At 43.6% G+C, this 27392-nt stretch overlaps 2 protein-coding genes across 18 annotated transcripts in view; one reads left to right on the top strand and one right to left on the bottom strand.

The window, feature by feature from the left end:
- DMTF1 (cyclin D binding myb like transcription factor 1) overlaps positions 1–2744 on the top strand; it is a 43995-nt gene extending 41251 nt beyond the window's left edge. For 5 of the 14 annotated variants that reach the window (XM_055272863.2, XM_063634866.1, XM_063634876.1 and 2 more), the window contains 3 exons: positions 122–499; positions 1089–1233; positions 1432–2744. In XM_055272863.2, the coding sequence (XP_055128838.1) occupies positions 122–499; positions 1089–1233; positions 1432–1541 (633 nt within the window). In that variant the 3' untranslated portion in view covers positions 1542–2744. Of the gene's footprint in view, positions 1–121 lie in introns of all 14 variants that reach the window. The other 9 variants (XM_055272860.2, XM_055272861.2, XM_063634862.1 and 6 more) reach the window with 3 other exon arrangements.
- Positions 2575–27392, bottom strand: TMEM243 (transmembrane protein 243). 4 transcript variants are annotated; one of them, XM_055272870.2, is made up of 5 exons: positions 27171–27392; positions 26071–26363; positions 5440–5490; positions 4376–4480; positions 2575–3194 (listed from the first exon to the last, which is right to left on the bottom strand). In XM_055272870.2, exons 2-5 carry the CDS (start codon positions 26146–26148, stop codon positions 3072–3074), a joined length of 357 nt encoding a protein of 118 aa, XP_055128845.1. In that variant the 5' UTR covers positions 26149–26363; positions 27171–27392; the 3' UTR covers positions 2575–3071. The 4 variants fall into 4 exon arrangements, with proteins under 4 accessions (XP_055128845.1, XP_055128844.1, XP_055128841.1 ...); XM_055272869.2 differs by having other exon boundaries at positions 27005–27236; XM_055272866.2 differs by having other exon boundaries at positions 2575–4480; positions 27005–27234.

Genomic DNA, 27392 nt, shown 5'->3' with positions numbered 1-27392 from the left:
GGTTCTAGAAAAATAGTGATAAAAGTATTTACGGTTCCAGAGGTAAGAGATGTGGGGGGAGATAGTGAGGTACCCCCATAAATGTCATTTGATTTACAACAGGTTCTTTAATGTTTTATAGCCAGAACATTTGTTGAACACAAGTGATAATGTTACAGTGCAGTGTCACACACCAAGAGTCATCATTCAGACTGTTGCCACAGAGGACATCACTTCTACCATATCCCAAGCAGAACTGACAGTAGATAGTGATATTCAGTCATCTGATTTTCCTGAGCCTCCAGATGCCCTAGAAGCAGACACTTTCCCAGATGAAATTCATCACCCTAAGATGACTGTGGAGCCATCATTTAATGATGCTCATGTATCCAAATTCAGTGACCAAAATAGCACAGAACTGATGAATAGTGTTATGGTCAGAACAGAAGAAGAAATCTCTGACACCGACCTTAAACAAGAGGAATCGCCCTCTGATTTAGCCCGTGCTTACGTTACTGAGGTAAGTTGTACTTTAAGAACAACTGAATGGGTTATTGCCTTGAGCCTCAAACCTGCAGTTGGGGAAACTTTTTTCTTTAGACTCATGAAATTAAGCTCAAACCCCTACCTCACACCTCACAAGCAGTGTTGTTGCTGGCAGAAATGGACAGGCAGTGATCCTGTGGCAGTCAGGAAGAATAAGAAAACCATGTTCTATCTTCACAGTTCCTCACTAAAACTTTTCCCTCTTTACCTACAATACATTGAGAAATGTTTGTTAGAACCCATAGAAGCATTTTCCTGAGAGTGGTTAGTAATCTTCGTGGTTCAGCCTGGGAACATCATCCTACACTGTAACAGCATTGTTTCTTCTATTATATTCAGCTGACCTATAACTGACCTAGTCCTTATGAGTTCATCTTTTGTTAAAGGTATGTTAGATTGTGAGGTCATCTTTTGTCCCTGTGAGACCTTAACTTTTTATTTTATATTCTGATTTTTAAATGGGTTATGTTTAAGTCTAACCTATACATGCCTATACGTGGGATTTTAAGGAAAACTAGTAAGGAATATGAGTCAATCTCTTTTTTTTTTTAAATGTTATTTAGGGTTTAGAGTCTCCCACTATAGAAGAACAAGTTGATCAAACAATTGATGATGAAACAATACTTATCGTTCCTTCACCACATGGCTTTATCCAGGCATCTGATGTTATAGATACTGAATCTGTCTTGCCTTTGACAACACTAACAGGTACTGTAATATAATACTTACTAGGTGCCTGATAAATTTTAGATGGAAAAAATCAGACATTTAATTCACTTGTTTCAGTCTTTCTTGATCCAATAAGCTACTAGTCCTGTTAACTTCTACACTGTTGCAGAATACCTTAAATTCTTGACATGGATTAGAGAATATATACATTTAAGACTAACTTGAAACTCATTACAGATCCCATACTCCAACATCATCAGGAAGAATCAAATATCATTGGATCATCCTTGGGCAGTCCTGTTTCAGAAGATTCAAAGGATGTAGAAGATTTGGTAAACTGTCATTAGAATAATTCTTAGAAATAGGCAGTTCCAGCAAAGAAGCCACAGTTAATTACAACATCGTCAAAGAAATAGGAGCAACCCCCAAGAGACTTAATTTACCAATTTAAATAGCCACAGTGCTTAAGCCACACACATTGTTGCTGCTATGACTTTTTACCTCCTTTAAACATCTGAGGTTGAGTTTTATGACAGTATGTAGTTGACTGGAGGCTGGGAGTTTTAAGCATAAATCCCTGTGTTTAATGTTACATGGGAATAAGGAATTTCATTCACTTCAGCCACTAAGAAAAGTTTACAGCCACTAAGAAAAGTTTAGAATCACGAAAGCTTAACTGCTGTGGTTTAAAGTACAGTTTCTCTAAAGATCAGACATGGCACTGTCTTCTCTCAAGTAAGCCTGGTTGTAGTTCAGATGAGTCATTTCAGCATGGTCTAGAGCTTACCAGTGATCTTCTGATCTTCAAGAAGACTAAGTTTGAGACTTGACCAGCATACAAGTACAGAGACCTAGGAGGTGGTCTTGTGGTGGTTACATTTGGTTAACCCATTGCTGGCAGTGGGAGCTGATTTAGGCAGGGTAAACAGGAAAGCATTAAAAGTTAAAATTCACTACAGGTTTTTTGTTACTTTTAAAGGGAATATGGATAAGCATAGTAACAAAACCCACCAGAATCTAAGCAGTTTTCACCCCCTCAGAAACCACTGTCATTAGTTTACAAAGTTAGCACTTTGAAGTAAAACTAAATGAGGAAGGAAGTAATGTTACCTATCCTTGATACCATGACCATTTATTAGATGTTTTGCTATATAAATTACCGAGAGAATAGTTTGTCATCCACTTAGTATGTTAGCTGGTGGGGTACAATATAACCTCTCATCTCAGGCAATTTTAAAAAAACAGGTATTTGCTTCTATAACAAAAGGAAACAAATCTAAGAATCATTCCTATACTACAGAAGGGTTAAGGCAAGGTAACCTTTTGGGCTTTTTAATGAATATGACCCCTACAGAAAAGTCAAGAAAAAAAAAAAAAAAACCTTGTATAAATTATTTTATTTATTATTGTAATTAGATCTTCACAAAGTTGTCTTTTCACTGTCTGTTTTGTCAACGTGAAATTAAATTGTAGTTATAAGCAAAAGTTGGTTGCCTAGGGAACAATTGTATATTCAGTTTAACAGAAATAAAAGAATATTTGTCTTAAAATGCAAGATTTGTTTTTACATAGCCTTTTGCCATACAGTTATAAAAATTTCATTTCAAAAGTGAAATTTTTTTGTGCTGTTTTAGCTTTAAGGGTTGGAATGTTTAAGTGCAACATCAGCTCCTTAAAGAAAAAGCAAAGGCTCCTTAAAGAAAAAGCAAAGTGATCTAGGATATGTCTCCCTTGCAAGAGGGAATTAACATTTACAATTAACATGAAAATCATGTATCAGACTTCTGCAGGAGATTCTTCAGCATACCTTATCCAAAAATTACTCACTGTCCTAACGTATCATTTTGAAGAGTCCTGGTAAGTACTTCTTGGCAGCCTCACCTTCCCACATCATGGAAGTACAAGTTTGCACATATACACAACATGATGATAGAAAATATGATATAGTAAATTAGCTTTCTAAATTTCGGTTCTAAGTCTCCTTGTCGATACCAGTAGATCTAAAAGAAGAAGAATTAAAGTTTATAAACAATTAAAATTTAAAGTATAACATTTTCTCTACCAATTTCAAATTTCATTAGTATTTGTTTATTCCCCCAAATGAGACAGACATTCTCCATATTCTTAGGTCTCTACATTCCTGAGACCAGTGCAGCCAGAATTTAATTCTTACTCTGAGTTTCCACATCCAAGATCATACTTATTCCTACTTTCTCAGTTTACTTTCCTCTATATTCACACCTGTATACTCCACCAGTCATCTGGCAAGCTATCCAAGAACATATATCTGGGCATACTACTTAACAGGAAAGGAAGACAACATTTAGACTCGTATGATTCATACAATTGGTTCAGACTGCAAAATAGGGCTTCCATAATATATTTGGATTAAACTAATTCATTGTTAGTCACTTTAGGCTTCAAGCTAGGGGAACAGGAAAGCTCCCAAAGTGGGATGGGCTAGTTCTTTTTCAGGTCATGGGAGTATATAGCAGGATCAGTGAATTAGAACACTTGGAGATGTCTCCTGGTTTAATTTTAACTCAAGCAAATTACCATGAATTGTTTTTTCATTTGATTCTGCCTCTAAAGGAACATGAAACAATGTAGCCAACTAATGAATGATTGATTGAACACTGAGAAGCCACCACCATCTTTGTTTCTTTACCATAAAAGAAACATTTGCAGTAAATCAAACATTTTTACAACAACTGCAGCTTTAGATTTCCGAGGAGGTTTTGGTGTTAATACCTCCACTGTGGGAGACAAACATGTAGATTAAACTGAACTAATTTTGTAATAATTAGAATTAAATCCAGAGTGCTCTATCTCTTCCCTTAGCAGTAACTGGCATTTCCCAAAGTCTGTTGGCCCTTATATAGTCCTTGAGTGAACATGAATTAAGTGAATTAAAATCTTTGGCCACCTACGTCTTCCCACTAATTCTTTTTTTTTTTAAGCTATCAAGGGAGTGGAATTTCTCTTTGGGGTTACAACTTTGGGATTTAGGAGAAAAGGAGAAGACTCAGATTTTACTGAGAATTCTAACGTACTTTTAGGGGGAGGATGAGGATATAATTAAGAGATACCCTTTTGTATAGACCCAAGGCTGAAAATTTTTGTCCTGTGCATTGCAACTTAAACCCTCAAGAACACTGTTTAAATTCTCAACAGTACTTACAAGTATGCAGGCAGTAATACTACTCAAAGAGATGCAGACAGCAAAGAATATATTCAACGGTTTTGGAGGTAGTTGAGGGAAAACAAAAGCACTTATCAGCGTTACCTGTATGAAGAGAAATTATGTAAGGCCTTAATAGTAATTCCAAGACTTGGTAATTACCAAGTGGAGTCTAGGCAACAGTACTACAAAATGCTTCATGTTATAAAATTACATCTGCCACCAAGTTTGCTTTCTAGAACGTTAATACAGTAATTATAAATATGTTCGAGTTATTTTAGTACTTCCTCCTTTTCCAACCTTTCCCTTACTTATGAAAGGAGAGAAAACATCAGTAATACTAGCTGATCCCAAAATAACTTCATTAACTTAACCTCACTCCCAGGATTAATGATTCTGCTGGAAAAAGTTCTAGCCATTTTGTTATTTTAAATATTTCCAGCAAAATGAATATAATCAAAGCTGATTTTGCTATAACATTATGAAACACACTGAAAGACTTCTAATATTGTGTAGTTCTAACAGATGCAGCATTATATGCAATCTTTTCATTAAGAAAGCCATGGAAAAAAATTCTCTTTAATGTGCCAGAAAAATGTCAAACTATGGAAAATACAGCTTTTAAAAATTTTGTGATAGCTCCCAGATGTATACTGTATGCAGGATGTATACAGTAAAACTACACTGTGACCAAATCTTTTAAAACTTGACCAAAGGGTAATGGATATGTTCTTTAGGAACAAAATTAATAGAAATGCAGAATTATGGTAGATGACAGAAGGAAGTGGCTACTAGCCACTGACATTTTTACAAATTTACTAGGCAAAACATGGTAAACTCAATTATCTTAAAACCAAGTTGTCTGACTTGCACCATTTCACGTATTCAACCTGGGGGTGGGGCAGAATTAAATTAGCTACTCCAATTAGCAACTGCAATTTTGTGGTAATTAAAAAGCACTTATTTAACTTTTTTTTTTTTTTTTGGAAAGTTAACCATAATTGATAAAAGTTCTCAAAACTTTGGCTAAGAGCCTGGGTGAGGCACAAAATGAGGATACTTACTAGAATCAATAAGGATGTTAAGCTGCCAACAACTAAATTGATGATTCGATCCTGAAAGAGAAAAGAATTTTTAAGCCATATGACTTGGATCCATGTTACCTTCAGTATAGTACAATGCAAGGCATTTGGATGGTTTATAATAAACCCAAGATCCAGTCCTTCTCTGAGCTTTACACATAAAACTACCAGACAAAGCAAAGTGTTCTGAGACATAAGAGTGGAAAATGTACTTTGGGAAAATGGCCAGCTGGGGAAGGTTTCTTGAAGGGACAGAACATTTATATTAGAGTCTTGATTGGGTAGTATCAAATGGGGAAGGGAGGCTTACAAATAATGCATGTGCTGCTGAGGATAGCATGAGCCAAAGGAGAAGGACAGGCACCACGGGAATGGCCAGGCCAGAGCATTGGTTAAAAGTATCAGGAACCAGACTAGATGTAGAGTACTATGATGTGTCTGGAACTATATTTGTAATACAGCTTAGGTATCCTTGTCTAGTCTAAAAATAGACGCTACTGTTAAAAGGGATGGGTCCTAGAGTGCCAAGGCTTGGCACTTGCAATCTTAAAAGACCATCCAGTCCAGTAGTTTTTCCAAGTTATTTAATAGTGAAAGGCTTTAGTATATAAACAAAATCTTGGTTGAATGAAGAACCTACCTACTGAGCTTTCTTGTCATTCCCATCCCACCCCAACCAACAAAGAATGTTTGAAAAACTGATCCAATCCTAATTTTACAGGTTAAAGTAAATTTAGGCCCAGTGTGGTTACATTATTTTCTAAGACTCATATAGCAAGTTAAAAGCAATTTTGAAACCAGAGATTCCTAAATCCAGGTCACTGGTTAGAAGTAGTTTCAGGTACTACTAAAAAGGTAAAGTATGATAGTGATATGCAGTCTTATTTCTGAGAAGTCAAAGCTGAGTCTTTAACGAATCAGTCGTCTTAAATGTTGTTTTGATAATGGTCTGAGCAGAGAACGGCAGGATATGGAACATGCCGTCAATAAACAAAACCTCAGAGATGGGAAGGGCACAGGAACAATCAGAGAGCAGCAACTGAATTCTCATTTCCAAGTAGTTGGCTTTTAAAGATAACCCAGAAGTTAAGAGTCAGGCAAAATTGGGAGGGAAAGAGTAAGAAAGCCAAGTATTGGATGTGTGTGATCTAACCAAGGACAAATCACAACTCTCCAGACCAAGGCCACTGCAACTGAAAGGTTACAGAACAAAAGAAACGACTTCAGCCACACTGTAACTCCAGAGGACTCAGAAGAGATCTTACCACGACCTCAGCTAGAGAAGCCTACGCAGCACACAGGAGCCTGAACTGAGGACCACTTGTTAGGAAAGGGACCCAGGGACAAGTCACCGCTCACTTTAACTTCTTCCCATATGGGACAAATAAGTATGTGTTTAACATAAAATGTGTAGAGAGACAAAATCCATGGGAGCCCCACTGTTTCTGAGAAGCAAGAATATGTGCTGCTGAGCGCCAGGGATTTCCAAAACGAAGCACTGCATACCTCACAACAGCTCCCACCAATAGAAGTCAAGCCAATATATCACTAATTCCCAAATGACACACAGCAAGTTGCCTACCAGGATCAAAGTAGGAGAAAAATAATGGTAAAAGGATATTAACTATGCCAAGCACATTCACCAATCCTCTCCTTAAAAATTCTGGGATGAAATGGTAATATGACTGTTTCACAAGTAGCAAAACAGGTTCAGGGAAACTGAGAACTCTCCCAAGATCTCAATACCATTAAGTGATAAAGACAAGATTCAATGCCAGGCCTCCTTTCCCCATTTATGCTTCTCACCCAAAGAACAACCTAGAGTGCTAATGCTGGTCTAGACAAAGATGGCAAGTGGCAGATGACACCTCAAAAAGCCTATTAGCAAAGTACTACACTATGTGCTTATCTTTCAAGAATGAAGATTTCCTCATAGGTGACTTTGTTCCACATTGTTGAATTTCTCCATATAACTGATTTTAATCATCCTGATGAAAATATATCTAAATTTTAATGAATACTTTCCTGCCTACCTTTTAGACAGTCACTGAACAGAATTCCAACTGATTTTCATGAAGATCAGTTATTGTTATAATGTATAATGTATTGTTCCCCTCTGAGATTTCCAAGATGGGATGAACTATTTAGGACATGGCAGAAGTGTTTCTCAGAATATTTTCTTTCTCCAAGCCAAGGCCTTCTGCTATCAACATAACCACGCATTTAGGTATGCAGAGTTAACTTCAGAAGCCCTCCTACTTCTAATGCTCTCTGTTTTAAACTTGCTACTCAAAGTGTAGTCTATGAACCAGCACATCGGCCTCACCTGAGAGACCTGCAAGAAATGCAGAATCTTAGGCCTCACTGAGACCAAATGAATCAGAATCTGCATTTTAACAGCATCTGGTAATTTATGTGCACATTTAAAATAGAGAGGCTGTGCTCTAAAGTTTAGTCTAAAGCCATTTTTAAATATTAAGTTCAAATCACAGGGTAGAGCTCCTTCCCTGGGCCTAGAGATTATTTTTCAGGGTTTTAGCAGCTCTTCTAGCTCCCAATCTCCAAAGAGGATAATAAGAGAATAATTAAATAGCTAGTTAATTAACACTTCAAAGGACAGTTCGGGAAATACATGCTCCAAATTGGAGCTAGAGTACATGGAGAAAAGTATTACATTTAAACTTTGCTGTTTATGGAATAAATTGAAACTCAGATTATTTCTACTTCTACAGCTAGTCTCTATTAACTCAATTATTTCTCACAGAAACTAGCTCTGTCTCCTCCCTAGTTTTATTTTCACTCTAGTTCTACGTACCATAACTTGTCTCTCCTACCAGAATTTTAAACCTTGTACTGTGGCTTATTTTCACTCCACAAGGAAGCTTGACAGGACAAAGGATGGCAATTAGCCTGGATCCTTGCCTGCTGAGAGGACAGGATACAGATTTAGGATTTCCTTCCCAGAGACAAAATATTCTGCAACAGGTTTAGAGATAGTCTGAATTCATATATACATGAACATAAAAGACAGATATTGTGTGCATACATACATGTGTATATATATAGTTGAGATTTCACCTATATCATCTTTTAAGTCATATATTTATGCATTTGAACATTACTATAATTCAGATGCAAATACAAAAGTGAATAAAAACATCTCTACCTTCCAGAAGTTTACACTATCCAGAGTTCAGGAGGGGCACTAAGAAGACAGAACGTGAGCTATCTTTGGGCAGTCAAAGAGAGACCAGAGAAGTCAAAACCCTGAGGAAGACTAGCAGATGAAAAGGAAAGGAAAGATGGTTCATGAAAGGAATTCCACAAAGACCCATGGGAGAAAAAAAGCATTGCTGTTACAAAAAAGCAATGGGACAAATGGAGATTGTTGACCAAGTTTCATGAGAGCTGAGAGGAAAGGAGCTGGAATGCAATGCACAGTGAAAAGCCTGGGCCTGACGGATTCATGTCTTTGTCTTCCTTTAGAATGAGGAAGGAGAAAAAGATGGAGGTATATGCAACTGGTTTGTATCTGGAATGGTGGAAAGCAAGTAAGGAATATGTTATCTCCATTTACCAATGGGTAACTAGGTTCCAGAAGACTGACTTGCCAAAGGTCACACAGCTAGGTAATGGCAAAAAATCTCCTATCCAATGCTGTTCGCAAGACAAGTGTAATGAGCAGTTCAAAAGGTCTAACAGTCCTTAAACTAATAAATACGGACCTTAACACAGTCTAGAAACCAAGGTTCTCATCTCATTCTGCCACTAGCTAGCTTTGTAACCTCAAAAGGATTCCTTAACCCATTTGACTCTATCAAATGAGAAGACTGGGCTAAATGATACCTGGTCCCTTTCAGTTCTTACACTTTATGGTTCTGAATCACCAGACTGCACTTGGGCCAGAGAAGGACTAATCCCCTACTGATTAAAAGGCAGAGAACCCCTATACTTGCCTGGTCAGTCATTAGCCAGCATCTGCTAGACAAACAAACTCAAATGATCAGGTGGTAACAATGGCCCTGGGAGGAAACTGGCAATAACATCCCAAATAACCAAAAGCTAGCTCTGCCCTCAGCTCCTCAGCTCCCTGGAAATATCCTGGTTCTAAACAGTTTGGAATGCTTACAAGTGACATTGTATTCAGCCTTCCATTTCCATGGCAATGTTTTGCCTACTTCCAAAATGAATTTCAAGGGCATGTGCTACTATAATAAAACCCTAACCTAACTAACCAATGATAAAAAGACCAAGACAAAATTTCTAAAAGGCTTTGGGGAATGGGGTTGGAGGGGGAAGCTAAAGAATTTACAAAGGCCAGGCATGGTGGCTCACACCTGTAATCTCAGCACGTTGGGAGGCCAAGGTGGGAGGATCATTTGAGTTCAGGGATTCAAGACCAACCTGGGAAAAATACTGAGACCTTTTATCTACAAAAGAATATAAAAAATATCTGGGTTTGATGACACATGCCTGTAGTCCCAGCTACTTGGGAGGCTGAGGTGGGAGGATCACTTGAGCCCAGGAGGTCAAGGGTGCAGTGAGCAAGGATCACGCCACTGCACTCCAGCCTGGATAGAATGAGAATCTTAAAAAAAAAAAAAAAATTGTCTTAAAAAACATTTCTCATTTAAACACAAATGTTTGTATGAAGATGTCTGACAGCCAAGTGGGAAGTACAACAGAATTTTAAGTTCTAACTAATAATAAAAGTAAGCATACTGGATAATTAGAGTCGAAATTGTCCTGGCTCCAAAAAGAATTTGTCCCATGAGTCAGGACAAATCTAGGGACACAGAAAATATAGATAATTCATACACAATCATTTCTTATATTGGTCCATAAAAAAATCCCAAAGGCATAATGTCAACTCATTTCCCAAAAAAGCAAGCTCTGGCATGGTTAAAATGCTACTCCCAATTTTGACTACTCATCTGTATTAGTTTCCACACTGCTGATAAAGACATATCCAAAACTGGGTAGTTTGTAAAGAAAAAGAGATTTAATGGACCCACAGTTCCACATAGCTGAGGTAGCCTCACAATCATGGCGTACAGTGATAGGCACATCTTACATGATGGCAGGCAAGAGAGAAAATGAGAGCCAAGCAAAAGGGGAAACCCCTTATAAAATCATCAGATCTCATGAGACTTATTCACTACCACAAGAACAGCATGGGGGAAACCACCCCCATGATTCAATCATCTCCCACCGGGCCCCTCCCACAACACATGGGAATTATGGGAGCTACAATTCAGGAGGAGATTTGGGTGGAAACACAGCCAAACCATATAATTTCATCCCTGGCCCCTCCCAAATCTCATGTCCTCACATTTCAAAACCAATCATGCCTTTGCAACAGTCCCCCAAAGTCTTAACTCATTTCAGCATTAACTCAAAAGTCCACAGTCCGAAGTCTCATCTGAGACAAGTCCACCTATGAGTCTGTAAAATCAAAAGCAAGTTAGTTACTTCCTAGATACAATGGGGGTACAGGCATTGGGTAAATACACACATTCCAAATCAGAAAAACTGGCCAAAACAAAGGGGCTACAAGCCCCATGCAAATCAAAAAACCAGCAGGACAGTCAATTTTTAAAGCTCCAATGTCTCACATGTAGGTCATGCTGATACAAGAGGTAGGTTCCCATGGTCTTGGGTGGCTCTGCCCCTGTGGCTTTGCAGGGTACAGCCTCCCTCCCAGCTGCTTTTACAGGCTGGCCTTGAGTGTCTGCTGCTTTTCCAGGCACATGGAGCAAGTTTCGATGAATCTACCATTCTGGCATCTGAAGGATGGTGGCCTTCTCACAGCTCCACTAGGCAATGCCCCATGGGGACTCTGTATGGGAGCTTCAACCCTACATTTCCCTTCCATGCTGCCCTAGCAGAGGTTCTCCACAAGGGCCCTGGCCCTGCAGCAACCTCTGCCTGGACATCCAGGTGTTTCCGTATGTCCTCTGAAATCTAGGCAAAGGTTCCCAAACCTCAATTCTTGACTTCTGCGCACCCGCAGACCCAACACCACATAGAAATTGCCACGTGCAGCTCTGAAGTCATGGCCTGAGCTGTATCTTGGCCCCTTTTAGCTATGGCTAGAGCTGCTGGGACACATAGCACCAAGTCCCTAAGCTGCATACAGCAGGGGGGGCCTGGGCCCAGCCCACAAAACCATTTTTTCCTCTTAGGCCTCTAGGCCTGTGATGGGAGGGGCTGCCTCAAAGGTCTCTGACATGCCCTGGAGACATTTTCCCCATTGTCTTGGGGATTAACATTTGGCTTCTCATTACTTATGCAAATTTCCACAGCTGACTTAGATTTCTCCTCAGGAATTTTTTTTTGCTATTGCATTGTCAGGCTGCAAATTTTCTCCTCAGGAATTTTTTTTTTCTATTACATTGTCAGGCTGCAAATTTTCCAAACTTTTATGCTCTGTTTCCCTTTTAAAGCTTAATGCTTTTAACAGCACCTAAGTCACCTCTTGAATGCTTTGCTGCTTAGAAATTTCTTCTGCCAGATACCCTAACTCATCTCCCTCAAGTTCAAAGTTCCACAAATCTCTAGGGCTGGGGCAAAGTGCCACCAGTCTCTTTGCTAAAACATAAGAAGAGTCACCTTTACTCCAGTTCCCAACAAGTTCTTCATCTCCATCTGAGACCACCTCAGCGTGAACCTTATTGTCCATATCACTATCAACATTTGGTCAAAACCATTCAACAAGTCTCTAAGAAGGAAACTTTCCCACATCTTCTGTCTTGTGAGCCCTTCCAAGTCTTTAGGAAGTTCCAAACTTTTCCTATCTTCTTCTGAGCCCTCCAAACTATTCCAACCTGCCTGTTACCCAGTTCCAAAGTCGCTTCCACATTCTTGGGTATCTTTACAGCAGCACCCCGTTCCTGGTACCAATTTATGTATTAGTCCGTTTTCACACTGCTGATAAAGACATACCTGAGACTGGGTAATTTATAAAGAAAAAGGGGTTTAATGGACTCAGTTTCAAGTGGCAGAAGGCAAAAGGTACGTCTTACATGGTGGCAGGCAAGACAGAAAATGACAGCCAAGCGAAAGGGGCTTCCCCTTATAAAATCATCAGATCTCATGAGACTTATTCACTACCAGAAAAACAGTAGGGGAGAAACTGCCCATATGATTCAATTATCTCCCACCGGGTCCCTCCCACAACACGTGGGAATTATGGGAGCTAAAATTCAAGATGACATTTGGGTGAGGACACAGCCAAACCATATCATCATCCTTCAGAACTCAACACTATCAACTTCACTGTAAATCCTTTCTGGACACCACCCTGAGCACCTTCCCTCAGAGCACCCACATGACTTTGCTCAGTCTTTACACTTAACTGCATCAAAATGTATTGCTTGTGTCCCACACTGGCAGTTAACAGTGGGAAAGACAGTCTACAAGAAGTCCCCCTTACTGGTAGGGAATACACTCCAAGACCATCAGTGGATGCCTGAAACCACAAATAGTACCAAACCCTACACATACTGTTTTTTCAGTCATAACAGAGATGGCTACTAAGTATGACTAATGGGCAGGTAGCATTTACTGGACAAAGGGATGATTCACGTCCCCAGCAGGAGCAGGACAGAATGAGAGTTAATCGTATTACATAGAACAGTGTACAGTTTAAAACTTACAAATTATTTCTAAAGTTTTCCATTTAATATTTTTGGACCACAGCTGACCACAGGTAACTGAAGCCTAGAAAAGTGAAGCTGTGGATTAGTGGGAACTACTACACTTGTTTTCCTTCTTGACAGTGTGGCACGCTGTAAGTACTCAATGAATGTTCGTTAAACGAAAGACTCAAAGCAGAAATGGCCAACAGTATTTTCTTTAGAATGCCTCTCACCAGTAGAGACCATTCATCTCATCTTACCACTTATCTGGGGCCTGGCCTATCGATAGGAACATAATGTGCCTCACTGCTGCAGGGCAGGCATGCAACAACACCACGGAAGCTGTGGCCTGATCCTGCAGACCAAGAGGTCACGGTCTGCCAGCCACAAAGGTGCAACACCCTAACAGATACCTCCCAGGCTAGGCTCTGTTGTTCCCAAAGAAATATCAATGGTGAACAGTGGGGATCTCTGAGGTCCAGGTTTTCCTGAGTAGAAGCCCAGTTACTTTCTGCTAGGGCAGGACCAAGGACTGATTTATAAGGCATCACAACTCTGAACTCCAGCTGACAAATTAATCCTTCAGCAATGCTCCCCAACACTCCCAGAGAGGGGCAAGGCAAAACAGAGAAAAGTCCTTGCAGAAAAGCAAAAGCCTGGATGGACAATGCCATGAAGACATTCCCTACTACATTCTTGAGGGAGAAGGCAGGGTAGAGGGTGGAGGAAGATTGAGAACTCCATTTTTGGTGTCACTTCTAAACTTTCTATGTGATTCCACAAAAGTCTTTCTCCTCAGACAGCATCACAGGGAGTCTTATAGACCCACATCCCTTACCAGGTGCTCAATCCTATTTCCAGGTTAGACCTCACACCTGCAAGTGTCCTCCTCTGTCAGACATCCTACCCCTGGAAGCTGTTCCACATGAGCAAACTGCATCCTAATAGAGCTCATGCCCCTGTGTACTCAGCCGGGGCTCGTGAGACTTATTCAGTACCACAAGAACAGTATGGGGGAAACCACCCCCATGATTCAATCATCTCCTACCGGGTCCCTCTCACAACACATGGGAATTATGGGAGCTACAATTCAGGAGGAGATTTGGGTAGAGATAACAGCCAAACCATATAATTTCATCCCTGGCCCCTCCCAAATCTCATGTCCTCACATTTCAAAACCAATCGTGTCTTTGCAACAGTCCCTAAAGTCTTAACTCATTTCAGCATTAACTCAAAAGTCCACAGTCTGAAGTCTCATCTGAGACAAGTCCACCTATAAGTCTGTAAAATCAAAAGCAAGTTAGTTACTTCCTAGATGGGAAGTATGCCCAATGGGAGTATGGGCATTGGGTAAATACACACATTACAAAATCAGAAAAACTGGCCAAAACAAAGGGGCTACAGGCCCCATGCAAATCCAAAAACTAGCAGGGCAGTCAATTTTTTTTATTTTTATTATTATTATTATTTTTGAGACAGAGTCTCGCTCTGTCGCCCAGGCTGGAGTGCAGTAGCGCAATCTCGGCTCATTGCAAGCTCCGCCTCCTGGGTTCATGCCATTCTCCTGCCTCAGCCTCTCCAAGTAGCTGGGACTACAGGCACCCGCCACCACGCCCGGCTAATTTTTTGTATTTTTAGTAGAGACAGGGTTTCACCGTGGTCTCGATCTCCTGACCTCGTGATCCGCCCGCCTCGGCCTCCCAAAGTGCTGGGATTACAAGCGTGAGCCACCATGCCCGGCCTAGGGCAGTCAATTTTTAAAGCTCCAATGTCTCATATCCAGATCATGTTGATGCAAGAGGTAGGTTCCCATGGTTTGGGGCGGCTCTGCCCCTGTGCTTTGCAGGGTACAGTTCTGAAACTTTCTTTGAAAACCCAGCTCCAGGTCACCCCCAAACCTCCAACCACGTCTAGATACCAGCAATAGGCCTTGCTCTGAAGTCTTTAAGCTGTCCTAACTACATATGTCAGTTTACTCCTCTGTCTCTTCCTCTACCTTGGAAGGTCTGGGAAGGTAAGGACCATGTCTTCCTTGTTCACTGTTGAATTTTGGGCCACCATACATGGCTATATAGCTGAAGTTCAGCCCAATGTTGCACTTTCCAAGTTTTGCACCCTGGCATCAGCCTGCATCTACCCAGAGGCAACAGCACATTTTTCTAATTCAGACAAAGCCAAGCCACATGTTTATGAGGGCTCCCACTACCCAGGGTATAAATACCCTTCCGATTGTACAAAGGTGCCACCGTATGGCTAGGTGATGGCCTTGGCCATATCCCTCTGCCAACCACAATGGCTAGCAGGACAGATAATATTAGTTGAAATAACACACTGACTGGGCTTACTACAAATTCATGTTTTCTGTCCTCACCTGGGCCTTCACTGTATTTCCATGGCCTCTTATTTTGGGTGGACCGCCCCTGCTTCTCTCCGGGAAGTGGTTTGAAGCTCCAGCTCTCCTCAGGTTCCCAGTCCTACCCTTGAAGCCTTTACATCCATTCTCACACTACTAGAAAGAACTACCTGAGACTGGGTAATTTATAAAGAAAAGAGGTTTAACTGAATAACAGTTCCACATGGCTGGGGAGACCTCAGGAAACTTACAATCATGGTGGAATGGGAAGGGGAAGCAAGCCACATATTACATGGCAGCATGAGGGGGTGGGAAAGTGTGGGAATGAGAGAAACTGGGGAGAAGAGGTTGAGGGGGAAAGAAGAGGGGAAGAGAGGTGGGAAAGAGAGAGAGACATAGCGAAAGAGTGAGACAGTGAGAGTGAAAGAGAGTGAAAGAGTGAGAGAGACAGAGACAGAGACAGTGAGACAGACAGTGAGACACTGAGAGACAGTGAGACACAGAGAGACAGCGAGAGACAGTGAGACAGCGAGAGACAGTGAGACAGCGAGAGACAGTGAGACAGCGAGAGACAGCGAGACAGCGAGACAGCGAGAGACAGCGAGAGACAGCGAGAGAGACAGCGAGAGAGACAGCGAGAGAGACAGCGAGAGAGACCGCGAGAGAGACCGCGAGAGAGACCGCGAGAGAGACCGCGAGAGAGACCGCGAGAGACAGGGAGAGAGACAGCGAGAGAGACAGCGAGAGAGACCGCGAGAGAGACCGCGAGAGAGACCGCGAGAGACCGCGAGAGACAGCGAGAGACAGGGAGAGAGACAGCGAGAGACAGCGAGAGACAGCGAGAGACAGCGAGAGACAGCGAGAGACAGCGAGAGTGAGTGAGTGACAGAGCGAAAGCGAGAGACAGCGAGAGAGAGCGGGAGAGCGAGCGAGTGAGAGAGCGAGCGAGAGAGCGAGAGACAGTGAGAGAGCGAGAGACAGTGAGAGAGTGAGAGAGCGAGAGACAGTGAGAGAGCGAGACAGAGAGCGAGACAGTGAGAGAGCGAGAGACAGTGAGAGAGTGAGAGACGGTGAGAGAGACAGTGAGAGACAGAGAGGACAGTGAAACAGAGGAGGGGGGGACAGAGAGAGACAGGAGGGGGAGGGGGGACAGAGAGAGAGAGATAGGAAAGGGAGGGGGGACAGAGAGAGAGGAGGGGGAGGGGGGACAGAGAGAGACAGAGGAGGGGGAGGGGGGACAGAGAGAGAGACAGGGGAGGGGGGGACAGATGGGGAGGGCGGGGGGAGCGCGCGGGAGCAGGGAACTGCCACATGCATTTAAGCCATCTGATGTCATGAGAACTCGTTCATGAGACAGCACTGGAGGATGGTGCTAAACCATTAGAAACTGCCCCCATGACCCGATCACGTCCCTCCCTGCCCCCTCAACATGTGGAGGTTACAATTTGACATGAGATTTGGGTAAGGACACAGCTAAACCGTATCATTCAGCCCCTGGGCCCTCCGAAACCTCATGTCCTTCTCACATTTCAAAACCAATCATGCCTTCCCAACAGTCCCCCCAAAGTCTTAACTCATTCCAGCATTAACTCAAAAGTCCAAGTCCAAAGTCTCATCTGAGACAAGGCAGGTCCCTTCCACCTATGAGCCTGTAAAATCAAAAACAAGTTAGTTACTTCCAAGATACAATGGGGGTTACAGGCATTGAGTAAACAGACCCATTCTAAAAGGGAGAAAATCAGCCAAAATGAAGGGGCTATAGGCCCCATGCAAGTCTAAAACCCAGCAGGGCAGTCATTAAGTCTTAAAGCTCCAAAATAACCTCCTTTGGCTCTATGTCTCACATCTAGGCCACACTAATGCAAGGAGTGGGCTCCCAAGGCCTTGAGTAACTCCACCCCTGTGGTTCTGCAGGGTACAGCCCCCACAGCTGCTTTCACAGGCTGGCGCTGAGTGTCTGTGGCTTTTCCAGGCATACAATGCAATCCATAATGGCTCCCCCTTGCAGCAGACTTCTGGACATCCCAGCATTTCCATACATCCTCTGAAATCTAGGCGGAGGCTCCCAAACTCTTGCCTTCTGTGCACCCACAGACCCAACACCACGTGGAAGCCACCAAGGTTTGGGGCTTGGACCCTCTTAAGCAACAGCTCAAGCTATATCTTGGCCCCTTTTAGCCACAGCTGGAGCTGGAGCAGCTGTGACACAGGGCACTGGGGCCCAGGACCTGACCCACAAAACCATTTATCCCTGACAGGCCTCTGGGCCTGTAGTGTGGGGGCTGCTGTGAAGATCTCTGAAATTCCCTGGGGACATTTTCCCCATTGTCTTAGCTATTAACATTCAGCTCCTCAACTGCATCTCATTATTGCGCCATGAGAAATAGCAGCCCGACCCTCAGTTTGGTCTAGGAACAATACCTCCTGGCACTTTGTTCTTCCTTTTATAAAAGGCTGAATCCCATTTTATACTCATCACTTACCCTCCCTACCCACGCGTTCCTCAGGTCACTGAAGACAGTGATTATCTTCTCTTGGGATGGGGAAAGAGCAAGGCAACACATTCAGCATGTATTAAATGCCCAAAGGGTGCTACTTCCTACCATTGTTTACCTGGACTGAGTGATTCACACCCTTGAGCCACATCCTACAATTTTGCCTCCAAAGTTCTGCATTTCTCAAGCAAACTTAAGGGTCCCAATACCATAAATAAAAGTTTGATTCTCAGAAATGACTTTGCTTCTCTTCTTCCAAATCACAGCAGACAGCTTCTCACCATGAAAGCTGTGTAAGTGGCCTAGTCAGAAGCCTAAGGGGCCAGGAAAAAGCATAACGAGAGGATGCAAAATGTGGAAGAAGGTTTATTTTGAGCCCCGCTGAATAAAGAAACCTCAGGCCCTGTGTCCAGGGATTTAATATGGGTCCCTCAGAGCAGCATGGCTCTGACTATACAGGAGCTTCCCCTTGCACTGTCACTAGAGACAACCAGAGGTATAGCAGCCACACAGGTGGAGACATTTTGTCTCACTGGCTAACTCTAGGACGCAGTGAATTATGACCCATAGGTACTGCTGCTCTGAGACTTCCCAAAGCAACACCAGACTTTGAACAGTGCCAAGAGCACGGGAGGTGCAAGAGAAAGCATTTATGAGAATTCAGGCACACCCATCCTTTACAACTTTTACACTCGATTCTCTCTCAAACACATGACCTCCACTGCTACATGTGGACCTGTTTTTTAAAAGTTACAACTTTTAAGCCTTAGTTTTCATATTTGTACAATGTCTACCATGTGAAGTCGTAATAAGGATTAGAAGAGAATACATAGAAAGCCCCTACAAGAGAGTATCTGACATTCAGTAGAGGGTCCATAAATGGCAGCTAATATGGTATTTGCACTATTTATAGCATGTCTAAGGGGGAATCTTACCAATGAGAGATCAGGCTCCTCAGAGCTGAGAGAGAGCTGACTGGCCTCACACCCTGGCCCCAATTTCTATGGCAGCCCCAATTTCAAATGCATTCTACCATTCTCACAGGGACACCGAGGTTTATCCACCCATATGTCCCCTTCAGCAACTCAGAAAATATGGTCACTATGGCCATACATAGCCTATGAGCCAATTATAAGAAAAAAGTGACTCAATTCAGTAAGCAAAGGATATTACCAAAGACCAGCAAAAATCACATCCAGAGAAAACTCAGTAGACCATCAGCTTCTGAGAGACCAGACCTCAGTTTTTTTTTTTAATACAATATTGTATTTACTACTGGCCTCTGCTACATACAGCTTAGCAGAAAGAAAGAGAAAAATGATTTTAATTGCATGAGAGCTTGAAGCACCACTTCCTGTTTTGATATCTAGCATATCCAGGTTTCTAAACAGTCCCTGCCTTCTACTGTGAGCTCAGAATGTCCCAAGAATGTAGGTTACTTTTTGATAACGCTAAATTCTCATTTTGCTTAAAACTTAATATACATGAAATCAAGAACTTGGTAAGCCATTGTCCCTAGGGCTAAAAAGGCTACAAAAATGAGGAAACTGGCACCTACCATTAAAGAAGAGCTTATTCTATAGTTAGGAGACAAGACCTACATGAGTCCCTCACAGCACAAGGAGTAAGTGCCAGGGGACATCTTTGACAGCCAGGCTCACAGAAGGAAAGTGAGAAGAGACTGGATTACAGGGAAGGTTCTAAAGTAGGGAATCAGACTGAGCAGAATTCAGATATTTAGAGAAGAGAGGACACAGCAGAAAGGAGAACAGCATTTATGAAGAGCAAAGAGGCAGCTAAAAGAAAGGGGTCCATGGAGAGGTATTAGCCTGGACTGGGCTTACACAGAGCAAGAGTAAGGCCAGTGCATCTCAACCCTTTCTATCCACCAGCATCCCCTGAGGACCTTCCAGAAATACCAGTGCCTGGGCCCCACACCCAGAGATTACAGTCCACTGATCTAGGGGTGGAAGAGATAAAACTTACATAGAGTACTAAAGAAAAAGTGATGGCATTTATTTTTCCTAATTACTTTTCTAGCACACACAAAAAAAGGCAAAGTTGTTTTGGCAGGCTGAATGAGAGGAGAGAAGAGAACTGTTTCACCTCTGGGTGACTAACCCTCCTTTGAGAGAAATGGCTGTGCTTGATCACCTAGAAGCTCTATCTAGAGGAAATAAACTAAAGCTTGCACTCCTCAGAGAACAGCATTGGTAGCTCTAAGACAGAGGAAGGGGCTGCTGGCACAGACCCAGCTATCTTAATCATAGCTTTATTCTTTTTCTCTTCTTTGCATTTTTTAAAATTATTTTATTACCATCCCTACTGAGCCTTGTTCTTAAATAAGCGACAACAAAAATGGCATGAAGTAGCAACTCTAATCTTACATGATTGTTTGCAGAGGCCAAATGCTCCAAGTTTGAATTGCTTGACTAACACTAATCATAAAAAGCCCTTGCTTCTCACCATCTTTGTTTTCCTTTTTATTGGGGGGAGGGGGATAAAGGAAGATACTTCTGTCTTTGGAACCAAAGATCTGAGCCTCAGAGCCCACTAAACTTGCCCCCTCCACAGAGGGCCTCCCTCTCACTATGGTATCTACTGAGGAATTCAGTGTATGTACCTTCTCCCCAAATCATTGACTTTATATATTACATCCAAGAAGGAATAAAGGAGAAAGAACTGTCACCACCCTTCTTAGAGGATGAGTCACTTATTTTGTGATCAGTGACCACCCACAGAGTGGGCTGATCTAGAAACTGGTTTGCACTACATGGCACCAAGTGGAGAGTGTTCATCCTTTTCCCATTTGCCCTAGCTATGGGATGCTGCTTTGCTTTCTCCAGAGAAAACCATTCTCTCCCTCTCCTCCTAGTTTCACCAGTCTAGATGGACTGAAACTGACTTCAGATGATACCACAGCCAGCTAACAAGTCGAGATCAAGACTGACTCACAAGCCCTGAGAATAATTTAGTGGTCTTCTAACACAAGACAGTGAGAAAGACTGTCCAAACTGTGTACCAAAGCTTGTACTAAAGCAAACTTTTAAAGATAGTTGTGGGCAGAAGAGGGGAGAACATTTCCAGGTTTTAGTTTACCCTAGGGGACAGGATGGGAGGGAAAAGCAGAGGAAGGCGATTCGCTGAACCATGTTTCCCAAAGTATATTCTGTAGAAACTTATCTAGTGAATGCTCTAGGGAGCTGGAGGTAAGAATTGAGTAAGGCATTGTGCTAGGGCTAAAAAGGCCACACTACCTAAACAGTTTATAAAGTGCTACTCATCCACCCTCACCAACTAGAGTCACAATGAAAATTGGCATATTAAAGCTTCCAAAGTCCCACAATAAAGAAAAATGTTTCACAAACTTATAGAATCATCATAACATTTCAGCTGCTTTAAAACTAAGCTGTCTGAAATGGTTGGGTATCCCTTATCCAAAATGCTTGGGACCAGAAGTGTTTCTGATTTCAGATTTTTTTTCGGGCTTTGGAAAATTTACATATACATAATGAGATCTCGGGGTGGGACACAAGTCTAAGCACAAAATTTGTTTCATATACACCTTACACACATAGCCTGGAAGGCAAGTTTTATATTTTTAAAATTTTTGTGCATGAAATGAAGTTTGTGTTAAGTACATTTGTGTGGAAATTCCCACTTGTAGCATCAAGTCAGTGCTCAAAAAGTTTTGGATTTTGGAGCATTTCGAATTTTGGATTTGGGACATCAGCCTGTACTAGCCATATGTGGTTACTGGGCACCTGAAACATGGCTAGCGTGAATTCAGATGGGCTGTTAATGTAAAATACATACTGGATTTCAAAGGCTTCACACAAAAAAACTGTAAAAGTATCTCAGTTTCTTTTTTGTTTGAGATAGAGTCTTGTTCTGTCATCCAGGGTGGAGTTCAGTGGTGCGAGCCTGAAGCTGGGACCACAGGTGGGTGCCCCCACGCCCAGCTAATTTTGTGTGTGTGTGTGACAGGATCTCATTTTGTTGCCCAGGCTGGTTTCAAAATCCTGGGCTCAAGTGATTCTCCCACCTCAGCCTCCCGAAGTGCTGGGATTAAAAGCCTGAGCCACCATGCCTAGTTAAAAAATTTTTTTTAAATATTGATTATATGTTGAAATTATAGTATTAATATTTTGGAAATAAGGGGTTAAATAATTAATATTTCACTTGTTTCTTTATACTTTTTCATATGGCTACTAAGAAATGTAAATTACATATATGGCTGCTCACATCATATTTCTACTGGACAGCACTCTTTTAGAAAATGCTAAGCCATAACACAGGCTTGGAAACTTCAGATATTTCTTATCATCTTGGTATCTGTGCCATATTTTTCACCTGAAAGAGAAGTACTATAGCACAAAACTTGGGAATGGTTTAAAAAAGATGTAAAAAGCATCTGGGCATTCAAACTAAGATTCATAAGATAGCCAACCTAACATGAAAATTCCATAGGTATTAAGGAATGAGGTCTATGTTTCTTACAAAAGATGAACACCTTTCCTTTTTTGTCAATAATCCCTAGGACAGGCGCGATGGCTCACGCTTATAATCCCAGAACTTTGAGAGGCTGAGGTGGGAGGATCGCTTGAGGCCACGAGTTTGGGACCAGCCTGAGCAATATAGGAAGCCCCATCTCTACAACAAATTAAAAAGGGCCAGGCATGGTGGCTCACGCCTGTAATACCAGCACTTTGGGAGGCCGAGGCGGGCAGATCACGAGGTCAGGAGATCGAGACCATCCTGGCTAACACGGTGAAACCCCCATCTCTACTAAAAATACAAAAAAATTAGCCAGGTGTGGTGGCAGGTGCCTGTAGTCCCAGCTGCTCCAGAAGCTGAGGCAGGAGAATGGCGTGAACCTGGGAGGCGGAGCTTGCAGGGAGGCGGAGCTTGCAGTGAGCCGAGATTACACCACTGCACTCCAGCCTGGGCGACAGAGCGAGACTCCGTCTCAAAAAAAAAAAAAAAAAAAAAAAAAAAAGTTAGCCAGGCTTGGTAGAAGGCGCCTATAGTCCCAGCTACTCAGGAAGCTGAAGTAGGGGAATCGCTTGAGCCCAGGAGGTCAAGACTGCAGTGAGCCGTGATCAGGCCACTGCACTCCGATGTGAGTGACAAAGTGAGACCCTGCCTCAAAGACAAAAAAATCCCTTAGATATTTATGGAACAATAGAGAACTGTTTCACTTTGCCTTTCTCTCCATGACTATGCCTGTAAAGCTATTCCTAAATAGGAATAACTTAGAATGAACAATTCTCATGCTAAAGATTGAATAAATCTGAGATTTCAGTAACTGAAATCACTATGTGCACTCAGCACACATAAAGGCAAAAAAAAGTTCCTTCAGGGATTCCCCAAGAGGGTGCTGCTCAAGGCCAACTTAGTTATATATTAATAGTCATTGTTCTATAATAGATTTCATTATCTCACACTCACCTCACGACTTGGGGCAAACCACTTCAACCCCTATATTCTGTGAAAGGGCAACAGGTATGCAGATGTCTGGAGTGCTTTGAGAAGCAAAAACTGCCTAATTACTGACTTCACTATTCAACTCATGAAAGGGAGTTGGTGAAGCATTACCAGAGGAAACTACTTGTATGACTGAACACGTAACTCTCTCTGAGGGTTCCACTTCATTAGCTGTATAACAGAAATAAGAGCACCCATCTGACAAAGGAATTTGATGATCAAACAAGGTAAAGCTGAATGCCCACCATGTTGCCTGGCACTCAGGAAACACAAACATACTCTAGATTCTGCTCTTTGAGCTTCAGTTCTTTTTGCCTTAGAGTTTGCACCTAAAGTTGAGAGGCTGTGTCAGTTCTCATAAAGCAAGTAAGATTACAAAATGCACAGGAAACCACCTGTGAGACTAGGATAGGAACTGGGCTCTTACTCTTTCTCGATGTTCTCAGAACTTGTAGTTCACTAACAGCAACTTTCCACTGTGAAGTGGCTATTGTGTCGTTTCCTGGCATGTAAAACAGCAAGCTGCAGACACCCACACACAAGAGCAAGTGATGGGTTTCTCAGTGTCCCCAGGACCCTGCTCTAGCAGTTGCTGTCCTCTGTGGAAATGGCTCCACTGTAATGTGTCCTACCCTTTCACTATTGAGGCTCCATTCCTGAGCCTTACCCTCCTCAGGCCCTCAAATCTTCACTTGCTGTGAACACATATGGAGGCCTCTCCTCTCTCAGATGTGGCATCTCCATTTATAAGATACATGTTTTCTCCCACTTCAGACCAGGGGTCTCTCTCCCTTCTCCATTCTGTAGAATTTATCTGTGTCCAATCACCCTGTCAACTTCACAGAGGGAGCTAAAGGGATAAATTTTGAGAGATCAGGAATTAATATATATTAACTTTTTTCTCTGAATAGCCGAAGCTATTGTTACGATGCCCTAAGGTTTCCTGAATAATCCCAGTGCGATATATTCTTGTAGTAAGTAAGTATGCAATAAAAGATACGTTTGGAATAGTAAAGTTCTTGAATGGGTTTCAAATGGATCATGGGCAATGGGAAACTTAAATCATTGGACGTTTTGGCCCAAGCTGTTCAGAAAACATCAATGTTTCTAAGTGTCTGCATAAATGGACAAGTCCATTACCAAGTCATCTACCTCTATAATTACAAGAGCTATGAGTTAAAAGAGGTCAAAGGTCTGGATCACCCAGAACCCCAATCTATGTGCTGAGGCACGCTGGGGAGGCACTCTCTTAGCTCTTGGGACAGATGGACAAATTTCCCATACAAAAGCAACCAGTTCTTGTCCGTACCCTAACATGTCCGTGTCGTAGCACTGATCCAACCACATCACATTTGTCTACATTTTTTTCTCCACCTGACAGGGTTCCTTGGCTTCCCAGGGCCAAGTACATAATGCTCAATAACGTTTGCCTAAGATGGAACATCTACTGGAGGAGGTATGCGTCTCAAACCAGGAGCACTGTGGGCTGGGATTACACAAAGCCACAAGATGAACAAGGTGCATCTTCCCGGAGATCGAGTTTAAAACGCTTTCATATTAAAACATTTTGAGAAAAGAAAGTAAAATCCACGTGGAGTTTAAAAAATAAAGTCCTGTGGCAGCCTCATAGCTTCCAAATTCAGGGCTATTCCCCAGACTGCCAGGTGTACCAGTTCCCTATCCTGTCTGCTGGAGGGCTCCTGCCAAAACTAAGAAATCCCGGAAGCTCTGGACTCTACACGTGCATTACCTTTCCAGAGCTGAAAGCACTTTATCAGAGATCAAAGATCACCAATGCCACTTTTTTTTTTCTTCCTTCTTTTAGGCCAGTCAAGTGAAGCAGGGAGATTGGAGAAGGAACAAAGAAATCTGTAACGGGCTGTGATCAATTAGTTGTCAACACCACTGCACTGGGACCAGCCAACCAATGCCACTTTTAGGTGAAAAAATAAACCAGGCAGATCTTGCCCAAACTACTCAGAAAGTTAATGCTTACGATAGAAAAAGATCTCTCCTCAATTGTTGGCCCAGGACATCACATAATTAATCCTTTTTAAAACGTGTTATACATTTAAAAGCCTAGAATAATGTGCGATAGCCTGTTTGGGTTCAGGGACCCTTTGATCACTTCCTGGAATGGAAGCCATCATTCAAGAACCCCTCCCTCACCTCAAGCCTCTCCCCTTTCCTGGCTTGGCTGCTTCACTGCTCAGCAATGAACCCTTAAGAGTTCTATGTAAACAGGAATCAGAAGCACCCCTTCTCGGGTCTCTTAGGAAGCTTTGGGCGCACACCTGAAGCCTCTGGAGGGTCAGTACTCCTGCTGGAGAGTGCAGCTGTACAACCACTAAATCAACCTCCCCTCCGGAGGGGGTTCCGCACTCCCCAGAAGGGCTTCCAACAACCCCGAACTTTCTGAACTTTTCTCCACGCCAGCCTTCAAGGCTCTTAGCCAACCATGTCCCAAAGCAAGCGACGATTGGCCGGGCAAACATCTTGAGAGGGAAGCGGGACTGCAAAACCAGCTTCCTCCCTAAAAGTGCTTTTAGGAGCCGCAGAAGGACGCAGCCCGGACTCGGCGGGAGGGCAGGCGGCAGACACACCCCCATCCCAGTCTGGAGTCACAATCCGCACTCACCTTGGCGGACGTCTCCCCAAACAGAGGTCTGTTGTCCAGGCCACTGGTGCCGTAGGTTCTGGTAGCAAAGTCCTCCATTTTGGGGTTTCTTCACTTTCCCCAAGCCACTTAAAAGCAAGCCAGCATGACCTCCCGAGGTCTCAGGTCCACGACTGCAAGCCTCCTCCTCACGGCTCCCGCATAGCCGAACCCAAGTGGTCGGGGAAGCGCTGGCGCCGGGGATGGGTGGGGGCTCACACGCAGGGAACGCGAGCGCTCCGCCCCGGCCCCGCGCACCTCCTCATCTTGAGCAGCTGCCGCAGGAAGTGAAAGGAAACAAACACTGCGTGGCGGACTCTCAGCGGGACGCCCCCGCCCGGGCAGCTCCCACTTCCTCAAATCTCAGCCCTCGGCGCCGCGTGGCTCTCCGCCCCTCCGGGCCCCCAGGGCAGCGCCGCCCGCCGCTCGCCCCCGGCTGCGGTTAGCACAGCAAATCGCAGTCCCCTCGCCCCAGGAGTGACTCCCACGCGTCAGCCCCCATTTTTTACACAATAATATCCCATGTTTTCCCAATTTTCTACGGTGAGCACGTATTCCTTCATGTTCAAGGGAGAAAAAGTTTTCTTGGAAGAACGCATTGAGAACCCCTCGCCTAGCCCACTCCGTCTCCCCCCACTACGTTCCCCAGCGGCGGCGGGAGGAGTGAAGTTGCCGGAGCACAGCCCAGCGCTCCGCACACCCCTCCCGCGGGTTCAGGTCGCTGCGGGGCCGACCCAAGCAACTTGGATCCCCTCTCATGTGTTGCATCTACCCCAGGGCCCGCGTGCTCGTCGCATCTCCCGCCGCTGCTCTCCCCGCCCTCTCTGCCGGAACCGCAGCAGGAGTACAGTCTAGGCACAGCGAGAGGGAGAATCCAGCCTCGGCCCTGCCCATATTGGTCCCGCGCCCGCCAAACCTCGGCATCCCCTAGGCGCTCGCACGCTGGGGGCCCGTGGCCGCGCCGGGGAGAGCGGGCCCTGGGTCCACACCCCCGCCGGGATCCGGTGCCGCGGCCCAGGGACGCTGGCCAGATGCGTGGGGGAGGAATCGCGCGGTCCCTGGCGCAGCGCTGCGGTGATCACCTCTCGGCTCCCTCTCAGGTCCCCCGACCCGGACCCGCTGCCTCCGTCGCAAATCGGCCCTCCCAGGTCGCGTCACAACCGAGGCCGCCAATCCCGCGGCCCGAGGCGCCGCATTGGCTGCAGAGCTTTATTTCTAGAGGTGCCAGCTTATTCCCCGTGGGGCGGCCAACCTCCGCGGCTGCACGTTTCTCAGCTCCTTAGCCCTTAGTAATTAGTGTCCAT

Source organism: Symphalangus syndactylus, chromosome 3 (genome assembly GCF_028878055.3).
Source record: "Symphalangus syndactylus isolate Jambi chromosome 3, NHGRI_mSymSyn1-v2.1_pri, whole genome shotgun sequence".
Taxonomy (NCBI): Eukaryota; Metazoa; Chordata; class Mammalia; order Primates; family Hylobatidae; genus Symphalangus; species Symphalangus syndactylus.
This window is presented reverse-complemented; position numbering and strand designations above follow the sequence as displayed.